Source organism: Chiroxiphia lanceolata, chromosome 1 (genome assembly GCF_009829145.1).
Source record: "Chiroxiphia lanceolata isolate bChiLan1 chromosome 1, bChiLan1.pri, whole genome shotgun sequence".
Classification (NCBI taxonomy): Eukaryota; Metazoa; Chordata; class Aves; order Passeriformes; family Pipridae; genus Chiroxiphia; species Chiroxiphia lanceolata.
Window position 1 is genome coordinate 19,218,514 of NC_045637.1, and position 15,932 is coordinate 19,234,445.

The 15,932-nt window shown below is 38.1% G+C and overlaps 1 protein-coding gene across 2 annotated transcripts in view; it reads left to right on the forward strand.

Moving 5' to 3' along the window:
- ANGPT1 (angiopoietin 1) overlaps window positions 1-15,932 on the forward strand; it is a 154,330-nt gene that overhangs the window by 94,698 nt on the left and 43,700 nt on the right. For both annotated transcript variants that reach the window (XM_032713788.1, XM_032713789.1), the window contains exons 5-6: window positions 770-897; window positions 5,864-5,965. In XM_032713788.1, the coding sequence (XP_032569679.1) occupies window positions 770-897; window positions 5,864-5,965 (230 nt within the window). The remainder of the gene's footprint in view (window positions 1-769; window positions 898-5,863; window positions 5,966-15,932) is intronic.

Sequence of the window (15,932 nt, forward strand, 5' to 3'; positions counted from 1 at the left end):
GTTCAAGACTGGGATCCTTGACATTTTACACTCCTGATTTCTCAGCCCAGACTCATATATGTGGTCTGCCTGTAATATACAGGACCTGGACCTACACTGGTGTTCTACCATTATCTGTTTTCCTGTGCTGAGCCAAAAATGAATTCTACAAATCTTGACTTTAAACATCTGTCTTAAGTAGCACTGATTTTTCTTTTTTTCCACTAACTATATCTAGCAACTTTTATGTACATAGGTATGAAAATAATTAAATTATTCTCTTCCAAAGAATAAATTTAAGTGAGCAGCTGCCTTGCCGTAACCTCCTATGCTGCTAAAAGGCATTACTTCATGAAGGGCACATGCTCTCTCCTTACAGGGTCTGCATTGTCTTAGGTGTGTATCAGATCACAACACTGAACAAGTTTTCCACCTCCATGTGCCATCTGTGGGACATTCTTTGTCAACCTCCCACATACAGCTTGAGTCAGAGGCAGCACCTGCAGGGGCACAGACCTTTGCACTGGGAACTGACTGTGTTCACCTCTCAGTAGACGCGATGCTCTGTTTAGCTATTTACATCATGACTTACTTCTGGTGCCTACTCTACTACCAAAAGTTTCTTGCTAGTTCTTTACTAAAATTTACCAAATGCACAAACTTTGTAAGGACCACAATACAATTATTACTGTGTAGAGAAAGAATACAGTGTGCAAAAGTGGACTTCCTAGGTACAGAAATGCTTAAGACCGTTGTTGTAACTTATATTATCATGTTTTATGTTTTGCAGTTTTACTAAAGAATGCAAAAAAGGAAGAAGAAAAGCCTTTCAGAGACTGTGCAGATGTATACCAATCTGGTTTTAACAAAACTGGGGTCTACACTATTTATATTAACAATGTGTCAGATCCTAAAAAGGTAAAGACTTGGTTTATTTTCTTCTTTGTTAATATCATGTTGCTCTGGACTTAAAAGAGCATTTAGAGACTTTATTGAAGTTCTCATTCTGCAAAGTATTGTATTGGTATAAATAACTTGGGTTATATTTAATCTTTAAAAAAAATACAATAGACTGAAAAAATTATTAACTGTATTATTCCAGACATTCTTCTTTCCCGCTGACAGAGAATTCTTCCTAAGTTCCAACATATACTTGTAGTTGACTCGCTTCCTCCCACTTGGCAAGCTCAGTTGAATTGGGCTATGGCTGCAAATAAATCTGTGATAAAATTGAGAAGACAATTTGTAAAGTGTGATAATGAGGAAGCTGATGGGGGGGGGGAGTATCTGGTAGCACAGGGAAAGAAATAGCAGAGTTAATAGTTTTTAAAGATAAGGATTTACAAAAATCCTGCTTCTGTTGTAGGGAACAGAGAAGAATGTTTTTGTCTGTAAAGAGCACAATGTACTGAGTGTTAGCACTGCTTGAAATGATGAAGAATTTATAATCCCGTTCTTCTCCAAAAAGAGCCTTGGGAGGGTTTTTTCAAGGAAAATGAAACACCAATTTGTAAAGGAGACTAGTTTTTTGGAAGGCTTTTGTTGCTACGGTACCTGAGTCAGTTGAAGTTAGGAACATGAGAAGATAACCTAAACCTAAGTTATCCACAGAGGAAGGCTGGCTGTCCCTCTGACAAGGTACAAGCTAAGGGCTGATTACCTGGGAGAGTGAAATACAGTGGTGTCCATAAAGTGGGTCAAAGAGGAGGGAGGGAACCACTTCTACCTGATGAATTTATTCTTACTGCAGTAAAATGGTGACCCTGCAAACAGAAAAAGACTGTAACAAATATTACCAATGTTATTGTTTATAGTAAGTTTATGATCATATTAAGATACGTAAAACTTGTTTCTAAACTGAATTTGGTATTATTGGAGGCCTTTGGAAACCTGCAAATGTCAAGATATTATAGTTTACCAAGGAAGGTGGCAGAGTTCTATGGGCAAAGATCAATATAATTCTGGTGAATATGAATGGAAAAATAATTAACATGACATAAAATACAGAGATCCTTTTAAGTGTTACTGAGCAGGATAAGAAAAAAAAAGCAATTCTGCAGAAGCTGTTCCACTCAGAAAAGAGAGGTAACATCTATGCCCAAATTGCATATACCTATTGGCAGTAGCTTTTCCTAGCCTTACTGAAATTCGTATACCGTGCTCAGAAACTGCATTGCAATTAAAATCAGTGGTTATCTGAAAGCACTGTGACACCGATCCTTTTGGTATATTTACCTTAAACCCACTTCACTGTCAATATAAGGACAGTGACACAATGGAAGCCATCCTGTGTTTACCCTATATCCCTGTTTACAGACACTGCTATCAATCAATACAGATAACATAACTCAGCTGATATAATTGCATTATGTTTTCCTGGATGGTTCCTGTTTTAGCAAGAAAATGTGGGAGTGTGTGTCTCTGCGCATTGAGGGCATTTTCTGCTACCACCTGTTTCTGTCTTGCTCTACCGATAACACAGCAAGAGCTGATCCCAGGCATGTTCATGTTAGTCAAGTGAGAAGTGTGATTGCTTTAGCAGATGTTTTTTTCAGACGTTAAGGTCGTTTTAACATTCTCCAAGGTAGTGCTGTGCAGATAGCTGAACTAACTCTGGCTGAGATAGCTTCAAAACTGTATCAACTCAGCACTGTGCCAGGACTAATTAGCCCAGAGGTAGCACCATGCAGACACAGTTAGATTGCTCTAACATCCTGATAGGTACTCCATGGAGACGTACTTGCTTGTTTAAAGCCAGATTAGTTATCTGGATTACCACAATGCAATGCACAAACCTGACATGTCTTAAGAGGCCTAATATATTGTTACCTTCTGTAATACTCACAGTCACCAGCAACTAACTCATTCAAAGTAATTTTATACATCAGGTCACAAAAATATACCTTCATTTCATTTTATATTTCCTAAGGCATGCTTTCCAGAATCCTCATATTCAGTAGAAAATACCCTTGTCATATATAAAAATGTTACTGTCGTTCTAGTGTTTTGTTGATTTTACATTCATATATTCATAGAAAACTATCCTTAATGCGTACAGCTCCCTACCATTTATATATCTCATTTTTATATGCTTAAAAATTTAGACTACAATTATTGTTTCATGTTCCTAGACTCAACAGTTCATTAATTTAGTTTATTAGTCTTCCAGCCCTGCACCAAAAATTAGTGATTAATTTCTGTTTAAAAGAATCTTAATAATATTCCATTTTTTTTATATGGAAAGAGAAAAAGATAGAACTAACTATTAAACTAATTAGTTTGTTTACTTTGATGTGTGTATGTGCAATGCCTGATAATGTGGACAAATGATTGTTCCTGAGCAATAGTGAAAGAAGAGTCCTCTCAGTCCCCTGCAAAGATGGGGTCAGCTACAGGGGAAGCAGAAGCTTCTGATGAGCACAGGAGCAGTGGGAGTGAGGTTGCCACCACTTTGAAGTGGAAGGAATCATGTCACCTTCGGGAGCAGAAGCAGGGCAGGGGTGATGCTCTGACTGTACGTGGAACCTCCACATCTCCCCTTCGATCACGATCAATGTGTTGACTCTCTCACTGTCTTCTCTAAGGCTCTCGCAAGCATGACTTTTAACAACTTCTGGGTGCACTGCACTGAAAATGTTATCAGTTGCTAGTGAGGTCTATATATTCTGAGTCTTTATGACTCTGCAAAAGCAACAGCCACTGTTGCCATGAATGAGGCCTTCGACTCCTCCTCCTCTACTTTCTGCTTGTGGACTTCCTACCCAGTTGATGTCAATGGTCTCTCTGAGCATACCTGACAGAATTTTAGCCCACTAAAAGTATGCTAGCCCCTTATACTGTGGAAACTGGCATTCTGACATGGTTACCATCAGACTCAGTTTTTGCGCAACAGAAATGCATTCCCTGAATCTCAAATGGCTGGTCTTGAGCTTGCTACTTCATGACAACAATGTAGACTTGTAATGCCTTAGTGTGCATTTACTTAAAATGAAATTTGTAATTCTCTACCTTCTGTTTACTCTCTTTAAAATCTTTTAATAATTTAGCTTATCTCTAAATGATCATTATAAAGTTTTTAATAATTTAGTTCGTAAAGCTAAAATAAGTAGAAAAATCCTATATTTGCCTTTTAGGAGTTTGAGAAATTTTGCCCATGCATTTAAGGAAGGGCAAGAGTGCAATATTTTGGATGGTCTTTCAATCTGAATCAGGTTATTTTATTAATTATAAACTCAGATTCTAGACATACATGTAAATTCAAAGTCACTTTTCTTTATCCTTTCCCTTTTTAATAGAAGGTTAAGTATTGGAACATGTTAAATGGTGTTTAATGGCTGAGTGCCTTGACCTTGTCTGGGACAGACAAATGTAGAGCTATGCACAGTGAACATCTATAATCGTCTTGGAACTCCTGTTAATACAGCAGGTGTTTCTGTCTACCACTGTGGAAAGTGCCAGACCACACGGTGATAGCTAGTGAAAAATGTGCTCCTGGCAAAACTTTCTTTCACTGTGTAGTTTTCACTTTCAATTTCATATATTATTCAGAAAACGTCAAAGTCTTTTTATAGGTATTTTATTATATTTTAGTACGAAACCCCATAATTTATCTGCACCTTTAAAACGAATAGTCTTAATACAGTTGAGGATTTAATGCTTTAAAAATTGGCAGTGGATTCCTGGGAGCTTGCAGTGGCTTATAAATATAGTAAATCCATAATTTAGAAATTCTCACTGTAAATCAAACTAAAGAAATTAAATCCTGTCTATAAATGTTTTGACTCACAATGTCTTCCCTGAAGAAGGAATAGGGCCACAATGTTCGTCTAGAAAATTGTGGGGTTTCTTGTGGTTACCCTAAATCAAATTCACATGTTTGGACTGTTCAGTGTTCTATTTCCTTCCTGTACCTTCACAAGGACTTTATTTGGCATGCCTGGTGCAAATTAAAACAAAAGCACTTGCATAGTGTTACTATGACAGCGCTTATTAGTATGTATGTATGGCCAGTCTTCGCGAACGAAGATTTGGGAAAGGTCTTTACCCTTTGAGCCTGTGCAGTGGATTTTTTAGGTGAGACACAGTGTGCGCTGAGCTGAGCCCACCCTTTAATCCTAAGGTTCATCTGCCGGGGCCGAGCGAGCTCGGACAGTGGCAGTGAGGTCCTCAGGACGTAGGTTTGTTTAGAGTGACCTTCTCTTAGATGGATGGCCTTACAGGGCTGACGAGCTCCATCTACCCGGGGGAGTTTCCCTGACCGGGAATCGAACCCGGGCCGCAGCGGTGAGAGTGCTAAGGCGTCTTAGTCTGAGATCAACTGTCCCATTTTGGGACACTGCCTGGAAGTGTAGGTAATATTACAGTTCAAACCAAAACAGAATAACCTCATCTGTGCTACATTCCAGACTCCTTGGATGAGTGTTTTCTATAGGAATTCTGAAGATTCTTTCTTAGACCAAATGACACTCTGCTAAAAGCTATAGAAAACGTTATTAACACTGAAAGAATTACTCATTTGTTAAGAGGAAGAGAGTGGTTTCAGGGGCACTGCAGAGAAAATAGAAAAGGAACATGGAGTTAATGGGAAAGGGAAAGCTGAAGATGTAGACGGGAATGATGAGGAGATGTTCTTGGGTAATGTGCTGAAAGGACACGTTACTGGGAAAATTATACTAAACATAAAAAGAGCGCTGGTTGTGATCAAGTGACTGAAGATACCATTGAGGGCATAGGGCATGAATCCATAGGAAAACATACTTCCTTAATTCTGTTATTCACAAATACTTTTTTTCCCCCTTGAGATGACAGGGTTCCTACATAAGCTTGTTTTATTGGTTGTTCTGGGGGGGGTTTCAATTTATTTATTTATTTATTTACTACATAGGTCTTTTGCAATATGGAAATTGCAGGAGGAGGATGGACAGTTATACAACATCGAGAAGATGGGAGTGTGGATTTTCAGAAAAGCTGGAAAGAATACAAAATGGTAAGGTGAAAAATGTACAATAGCTGTACAATTCATACAATGTCAGATTTCAAATACTACTTCCTATTGTCTTAGGTAGATAGTTCTGCTTATAGTGATGTGGTGTGGTCCTGCAGTTTTTATGAGCTACCTTTTTTCATGTCTGTTACTTTTGAAAATGCTTTTTACTCAATTAGTGGAGTATTATTTCCCATGACTTAGAGTTTCTTTGAGATCAGCAACTGAGATATAAAAGATAAGGTGAGGCCAGAATGCAGCCATCTGTCTCTCTGAAGTTTTGATTTGCTGTGACGTTAAGTGTTAACAGGCATGTGACGATGTTTCTAATGTTTGGATGTTTTCAGCTATGGGGAACTCCTTCAGAACTTGGAGTACCTCAGACAGGAATGAAAATTCTTACTGGGGTTTATCCCAAGTCATACAACACCTCTGCCAATCAATTTCATGTACTGGAAATATTGATACTTCAAATAGGATTATGAGAAAATAAATAAGTTACCAAATTAAATATGACATGACTTCAAGCAGTCTGTTTTCCTTTTGCCAACTCAGAAAAATTTGACTTCAATCTAAATAAGTGGTCATTTTTTTCATTTGCTGCCTGTTCACACTTTCTGATGGAGCTTTTTCTCTGAGTCCCTGAGGACTGGCTTGGACTACAATGACATTCCTAGTGAAATTTTCAGTACTGTGTTATCAGTGTGGCAGCGAAATGTCTTTTTTCTACAGTTTTCAAAAAGCACTTAATGAAGAGAGCATTTTAAATGTTTTTTAAAAAAAGCAAGTTTAATTCAGTAAAAATTTATATGCGAAAAAGTTCTGTTACAGAACTTACAATTTCAGAAATAAACATAATATATTATTGAAGCTAAATCTAATTTTTGATTTTATGGATGCTTTTAATATTTTTTTTATTACTTGAAGATATAAATTATAAAAAATAATAATTTGGATCAGACACTGCTCCTACGGGTAGCTTAAGGATATAATCTGTTTCATAGTATATGTCAACTAAAAGTAATGTTAAAATGACAACAAGATATTTTTTAACAGAATTGCCAAATTGGAAACTTTTTTTAGAACTCATAATGTAGAAAATGTAAAAACTGTTTTACTTGATTTTGGTGCAGAATCAAATAAAATATAAACCATCAATTTATTTTGAGGGAAACAAAATTTGAAGATCCGACCAATTTTAGTTATGAGGAAATTAGAATTTGTATGTGCAACCTAAGTAATTCACTACATACGGATTTTTAATTTATATATATCACAGTAATTGAGATTTTCTGGTTTTATCTCTTGTGCTTTTTCTTAGCAGTTATATAAATACAGTCCTTCTTTGTAAAGTTATCCCACGTGGTCTTTTTCATATATATCCCTTCATGTAGTCAAAGATTTTCCTCTAATTTTCCTCTACAATAGTGTGAGCCTGTTCAGAATTAGATTATATTGGTTTTGTCTAGTTCAAGCAGTCTGAACTAATTTAGCTTCTCTTTAGGAATGATATAATATTCTAAGGCATCATTTGCTTCTATCAAATAAAAAGGATCTGTTTTGGACTTTTATTGATATCTTATCCTATAAGTCATGAAACAAGATAGGATTTAGACTTACTCTACTTCTATGAACCATTTACCCAAGTAACTATCTTAGGCCCCCTTCAGTAGTTATCATATAACACCAAATATTGAATATTGAGTGATAGAAGCTGATGGATGTTCTCTATATTACTGGGATATGTGACAGTGTTTGAGCTTCAAGGCAATAACACCACTGATTTAATTCCTTGATCATTCAGAAAAGGTGTATGGTGTCTATTGGACCACATCCCATCTCCTTCCTGGTGTTTCTTCCAATGGAAAGTGGTTTGTGTGGTGGGGGACACAATAGTACTTGATCTTACTTGAAGTGATTGAATTTAATATGCATTCTCTCAGCCTGTACTTCAGATGCAGCTTTCCAGATTTGTTAAGATCTCTTTGTGTTAATATCTAATAATTTCATCTTAATATAATAACAGTAATAATATGTCTCTGGGGCTGCTTTTATTTTCAGTGCATTTAGTTCTTATTGGAAAAGAAACTGGAAAATTGTTGAATTTTTTAAGTTAAAGAAAGTACTGATTGCCAGCTTCTGAGCTGGACAGGATTCCAGGCCACCAATCAGCTCTACTGCTGGAGCCCTCACAATTTATTGACTGTTCCAGTTTCAGGAGGCTGTTCATATATGCTCTGACTCTAAGATGAGATGCTTACTTGGAAAGGGTGCACGTGGAATACTCTCTGTAAGGATGAGTGACAGCAATGCTGGATTATAAGAGTCACCTGAAAACAAGGCAGTCATTGTCTTTGATGCAATTTCATACTGGTACTTTCAGCTTAAATGGAAGTACTTCAATTCCTATTCCAGACACCAATACAGGAAATAGGTTAAGTCAGAGATAAAGTAGCCATAAATCTTTTGAAAGGAGGAAGTATACAACTTCATCCATCCATAAATTGCTAGAAATTCAGTGCTACTACAGCAATAGTGCTACTAATTTTTCCTCCTTGTTCTTTTGGCTCTATTTCCACTGGCATTCAATCTCCACTCTGGAAAACAAAGTTACACTTTCCTTGGTATCTAAACCAACAGGTAATAAATACAAAAGCTTTTCTGCAGATTTACTGTTATGCATGATTGGTTATGCCACCTTCTTGTTTAGGGGTATATGTGCTTACCAGTATTCTTCAGTTTTGTTATTAGTCTTTCACTGTGCAGTGTATTTTGCACCTTTGAACTCATTTCTGACTATGAAATCTCTTGAGTCATTTCAGTTTTGTACATTCAACAGTAATTGGAATAAATTCAGAGGAAACCGCTTAAGTTCATCCTCCCATCCTTTTCTTATCAGTACCTACTACATCTGTTCTGCCCCATTTTGCAATGAATTTTCTGTTATACTGTTTGTTGCTTATTGAAAAAAAATTGAAGTGAAACAATGAATAATTTCTGTAACAGCAGGTAAGATCACACTGAAGCAAAGTTCAACCCTGAAGCAAGTTTCAACCATTTTTCATATTTCCTTGCATGAGGAGGGAATATAAAACACTATTAAGAGTTTTGATCTCTAGAGGAGAATATAATTTAAAAAACTATTGCTTGCCATCTGCAAATCTAAAACCCTTTTAGAAGGGGGTTTTCCACGAGCTTACTTTCTAAGACAGAGTTTCTGGCACTTATTAGGCAGTCATTAGCAATAATGAAATCCAAGTAGATTGTTAGTTCATGTGCTAACTTGGCTATCAAATCTTCTTGATAATTTTCCAGTTTTCAGTTCTTGGATGAATGCACCTTTCCCAGTGACTGTCTCCATTTTTGCCAAATTAGGTGATGGAGTATTAGATTCCCTATTCTCTAGCCTTTTAGCATGTCTAGTTTAATAATTCCCATGAAATTCACAGTATTTATTCCACACTTGATAGCCCAACATTCACTATCAGCTTCTTAGGGGGGCTTTTTAGGGGTCAAGTCTATTGAGGGCTTCCTCAGACCTTTAAAATTACTTTCTTGCTTTCTGTCATTGGATAAAAACTCTCAATAGGTATTTGAAATTGCGTGCCTTGGTCAGCTCACAACAATCCTTTTTCTAACCAGTTTTTTTTTTTTTTTCCTGCATGTCAGTATTTAATTGTACTGCTTGTCTTAATTGCTATAGTATTGCTATTTTCCTTTCACTGATAAAGGAAAGCTATCACTTTTTTTTTGTTATTCATAATGTCATGAGCTAGATTAGGGTCACTTGTACATAGTAGACTCTTAGCTGAATTTCTAAGCTTTATGGCAACAGCCTCCTATCTTTCTGATCAGCAGCTGTTTTTTCGTTTGATTTCTTTGAGGCAAGAATGATATTCAGTGGTAAATTCCACATTCTTTTAATTTCATATTCCTGATTAACATCTGAGTCCAACAACAGTTCAGTGCTTAAAACAAGTCTGCTGCCAACTTGTTTCAGAAGTCATAAATAGCATTCATGTGTGCCTGAAGAGCACAAAATCCAGAAGAGCTACAAAACCACTTCCCTTTCTGGTGGGGTTTCTTCTTTTTCTATTCTCCTTAAAGCTGTTTTGTCAAATTGGTGGCTACCTCCATAGTACCAATGCTCTTGTATAGTTTAAATTCTTCACAGACTGAGAGCCAGACCACAGAGGTAGTCACCAGAACTTTCTCAGGAAGTATTTCTGGATGCAATTCTAGTGGGTATTTATATCATGTTATCTGCAACAATCTGACTTTCCTCTGACCCTCAGTAAATTTTAGCTAGTATGTCAAGTTTTGACACCCATGTCTTCTGCTTACCTAAAAGACAGCTGAAAACCTCTTTGAACTGTTTGACATATTTCCTTCAGTTCACTTCTCTGAGTAAGCTCTAGTTTGGACATAGGTCTCACTCATTTTCTGGAAGACCTTCTTGTTTGTGACAGTCAGGCTGTTGGTGACCAGATGCTTTTATCCCACTAGTCCTTGGAAGTCCTACATGACTGAATTATACATAATAAGAGCTACCATTCCAACAAAGATTTTATTTCTTAGTGCCATTGTTCAGTTAATTCCAAAAATTTCCAGATGTTATATTTAATTTTTGTTTGCAAAGTGTTCAACTTCTGTTTTAGAATGTGGCCTCCTAATTCTTTTTACTCCATCTCTTGTAAGCCTTATTTTATTTTCTCTTGTGACAGTTTCAAGGTCCATTTTTCAGTTTTGTTATCATTCTTACTGCCCACCTTTCTTGCCTTTAAACTCTGACAGGTTTTTTTGTTCCTAATTGCTTCAGTAGCAATACTAAGTTGTATATTTTTCTCATTCAAGACAGGTCTTCACCATTTTGTGAAGTTAATATTCTGTTTGACTTGAACAAAGAAACAAAATCTAGAGCTGTTGTACTGTTCCCTCTTAGAGCATTAATTGATGATGGATATTTCTCTGTTGTAGTTTTACCCATTTAAAAATAGTGTTCAGGTTCTTTTTTTCTCCCCAAATAGTTGAAGAATCAAACAACTATAGACTGAGCTCCAACCTCTTTCAGTCATTAGATTATGATGTTTATCACTTTCTTTTTGAAGGGAGAGGATGACTGCGTAAAAATGCACAAGGCACATTTTAGAATTTTCTCTGTAAGCTTCTTGATTCTGGTTCCACTATTTTACTGCAAAATAACTTCAGATGTGGGTGAGTTTTTTTAAACAAAAATTACATAAACCATATGACTTGGCTGAGGAGAATGTTCTTGACAGAAAAAAATAAATTTGTTCATAATTTGGAAGCTCATATTGCGGAAGCAATATCTTCCATAATTCTCAGTTTTGTTAAAGCTAAATATTCTGAATTATTTTTTAATCCTTTTCTGTATTATAACTCTTTAAAGTATGTTATGCATTGTTATGGCCACAAAATCTTCACACTTCCTGCATTGGCAACCATTGACAGCCATATTCTTGTGTTCCTTAAATGAGAACTCAAATAGTATCAAACAGGTCTAAAGGTGGTAGCACAAATCTTTCTGCCACTATTCCACATTAAATGCATTTGTGAAAAGTTTGGTTTTTGGATCTTTATTTATGCCAAACTTTTTCCTCAAAACTAAAGAAAAGAGATTTCTGGGAGATAAAAAGTATATTCCACTGCAAGCATATGATGGAGCTCCCTGGGTTCACAGGATATCAAGCATTGAAATAGCCACTAGAACTAGCTTCACCTAACTAGTGTTAAGGAGATTTAAGAAGATGCTGCTGTTGTTCACAGGAATTAAAACATTTTTAGTTAATGATTTGTAATTTTGACAGGAATTTAAAATTAGGAAACTTTTATCATCATGTGAAAAGTCATAGAATCAGAGAATCAGCCAGGTTGGAAGGGACCTCTGAGATCATCAAGTCCAACCCTTGATCCACTACCGTTATGGTTACTAAACCGTGGCACCAAGTGCCTCATCCAGTCTCATCTTTAAAACTTCAGGGACGGAGAATCTACCACCTCCCCAGGCAGCCCATTCCAATACCTGATTACCCTTTCTGTAAAGAATTTCTTCCTAACATCTAACCTAAACCTACCCTGGCAGAGCTTAAGACCATGCCCTCTTGTCTTATAATAGTCTGGGAGAAGAGACCGACCACTACCTAGCTACAGCCTCCTTTCAGGTAGTTGTAGAGAGTGATGAGGTCTCCCCTGAGCCTCCTCTTCTCCAGGCTAAACAACCCCAGCTCCCTCAGACTCTCCTCATAGGACTTGTGCTCAAGTCTCTTCACCAGCCTTGTTGCTCTTCTCTGGACCTGCTCCAGCACCTCAATATCCTTCCTGAACTGAGGGGCCCAGAACTGGACACAGTACTCCAGGTGTGGCCTCACCAGCACTGAGTACAGGGGAAGAATCAATTCCCTGGTCCTGCTGGCCACATTGTTCCTGATGCCATTGGCCAGGATGCCATTGGCCCTCTTGGCCACCTGGGCACACTGCTGGCTCATGTTCAGCTTCCTGTCAATCCAAACTCCCAGGTCCCTTTCCACCTGGCTGCTCTCCAGCCACTCTGTGCCCAGCCTGTAGCAGTGCATGGGGTTGTTGTGACCAAAGTGGAGGACCCGACACTTGGCCTTGTTGAACCTCATCCCATTGGAATCAGACCATCTCTCCAGCTTGTCAAGGTCCCTCTGCAGAGCCCTCCTGCCTTCCAGCTGATTGACACTCCCCCCCCAGCTTAGTGTCATCTGCAAATTTGTTGATGATGGACTCATCTAAATCATCGATAAAGATATTAAACAGAACTGGGCCCAACACTGATCCCTGGGGGACACCACTAGCGATCGGCCGCCAACTGGATGCAGCCCCGTTCACCACCACTCTCTGGGCCCGACCCTCCAGCCAGTTCCTAACCCAGCACAGAGTGCCCCTGTCAAAGCCATGGACTGCCAGCTTTCTCAGGAGTATGCTGTGGGAGATGGTGTCAAAGGCTTTGCTGAAGACCAGGAAGACCACATCCACAGCCTTCCCCTCATCCACCAGGCGGGTCACCTGATCATAAAAGGAGATCAGGTTGGTCAGATAGGACCTGCCCTTCCTAAACCCATGCTGGCTGGGTCTGATCCCTTGTCCATCCTGTGGGTGCTGTGTGATTGCACTTAGGATGATCTGCTCCATAACCTTACCAGGCTGATGGGTCAGGCTGATGGGTCTGTAGTTTCCCAGGTCCTCCTTCCATCCCTTTTTGTGGATGGGTGTGACATTTGCCAACTTCCAATCGTCTGGGACCTCCCCAGTGAACCAGGACTGTTGGCAGATGATGGAGAGCAGCTTGGTGAGCTCTTCCACCAGCTCCATCATCGTCCTTGGGTGGATTCCATCTGGTCCCATAGACTTGTGGGGATCCAAGTGGCTCAGCAGGTCACTAACTTTTTCCTCCTGAATTACAGGGGGGTTATGCAGATTGTTATCTCTTTCTACAAAAATATACACACGTATACTAGACAGAGATTCCTCACTGCCAACAGACCAGTAGTGGTTTTATGACAGTAAGAGGTTTCTTCCATTGATTTTGGAATGAGCTATATTCTAGTAATTTAGTTTTAGGTCACAAACAATAACAGAAAGAAATAAAGGCAAAGTAACAAAATATTACACTTAATGTACATATGGTCAGATATGTAAACCTTAAAATATTATTGTTGATTGATCTCACATGGACATAAATTTTCACTTTCACTGTTATTAGTCCCGAATATCTTGGCTGTGAAGGATCACTTCAAGTGCAAACATATGCAGCTGCTCCTCATAGATAGCTAGTTATATTTTATAATAAGAACGCGTGTCTTCCTTCTAATGAGAGCTTTAGTGTTTGACTGATTTGCACAGGAGCCATCCAGTGGATGGGAATCCTTCTCTTATGTGACTCATTCCTTCTTCCTCAACTACTAGGTCATACCTGTACTAGCACATTGAACAGGCCCATGGCCTGTGTACGTGAACAGTTTTGTGACACGAGATCCTCATCCCTAAATTTTAGTGGAGTTTTGGTATGACCCAAATGACATCCACATATAATGCCCAACCAGTGATGGGTAATGGGCCATTCTCAAATGGCAGTTGGCACAGGGCTGCTTTGATTTTAGACCTGTTAGCATAGGAGCTTTTCTTGTTTGCTTTCTTATGCTTAGCAGAGCAGTAAAGGTTGTTCAGGGCACTCTTCACAGCTTCTTCTTCCCCTTGTGGCTTAGTGAAACACTTGTCAGAGAAAGGATTATTGGTTCAAAGAACTTGGGGAGACATTTTGAAGATAACCTGGAAATAGGAAAGGAACACAAAAAGTTTTCTGGAAGGGGGAGACCTTTCCTAAAATTATCAGTACTACATCCATGCATCTAGCTAGTAGCTGAAGATGAATCTCATAGTTTCTTCAGCAGGAACAGCTTCATGTTTTTTCCCCTGCAAGTAATGTGAAGTAGTCTGTAAAGTGCCTTGCAATATCAGCATGGTCCCTCTCGCAAAAGTGAAGGATTTGAAAATAGGATTGACTTGTGAAAAAGGTAAAAACTAGAGAATGCATGTCCTTGGAAGAGACAGAAGTTGCATTGCTTCTGTAGTGTAAGCAAACAAGTCAGGCTGGGAATGGTGGTGGTGTTGAATTAATGTGTTGACCGAATAACTTATTAGAATGAGTTATGAGTTCAAGGAGATAAAAACCCCACACTGAAGACATGTGTAATTCTATAACATATAATAACAAATACATTTCTTATTATAGTATGTTTCAAAATCATAACTTTTTTACATCTGAAAAAAATCATTTACTTCAAGGGACTAGGGTAAATGATATGGAAGTAATTTGTTTCTTTCACACATTTACCAAGTTATTTGGATATAAGGAAATGATTTTTGGTGAGTGGAATGTGTATTAAGATATTACGTGAGTAAAGCCTTTCATAGAGACCCACCCCTTCATGATAAAGAATGGCATGTCATACTAGTTTAATAAACAGGCACTTCTGACTGAAACTGTTACTCAGATAATTGTCACTTTCATCAGTTCTATAAAAATAGTCAACACGTTCTCTGCTTCTCCTGAGATCTAAATCCAGCATGTCCAGTAGAGATAGGCATGATATTGAGGTGGTGAGAGATTATATTCAGTTTTATGAAAATATCCTCATGAAACTCTTCTGGTCCTGACCAAGGCTTAATCTACAGTGTGTGTTTCAACAGAATTATCTAACGGAGCAAGAATGAAACAATATTATGTTCAGAGAGGGTTGGATCACTAGTCTGGGCACCAGATATGTTACTACACAAGGAAGCATCTTTTTCATTTTGGAGAATACATTTGGATGTAAAATTAAACAAAATTTTGTGTTGGAGTACAGTTGTGTTTTAAATGTGTTACACTCAGCACAGCCTTTCCTATGCAAATATTACTGATTAACATCAGTTTCAAGTGTTGGGTTGACACATGGCTATATACTTGTGCCTACTTTGCCACCAATGCTTCAATTTAACACCATTAATTTTATGCCGATAAGACTCATGTAGTCTTCCAAAGACTGTTACATAATAAGTTTTGTGTAATGATATCAAGATTTAGCCTAGTTATACTAACAGCCTGTAGAGCAGCAGAGCACCATGAGAAAGATTAATGTCATTAAAGAATCTTTCTAACCAAAACATGGAAACACTATTTTAGAAGAGCCAGGTGAGATTCTGTGAGGTTGTTTTTAAGATTTGTGACTTCAAAATTTAGTTGAATTGTAGCAGAAGTCTTCCAAAATGAGAGTTGTGTGCTCTCATCATGTAAGAGCATTCTCCACAGGGAGGAGCATCTCCTGTCTGATCTGCTCCATTTGGAACCCGTCAGAGCAGCTCTTCACTTTGGGGCTCATGTTGAATTAGAACTGTAACTTTTTGACTCTGATGTCAGTCATCTTCTATTCTTGTTCAAGTGTTT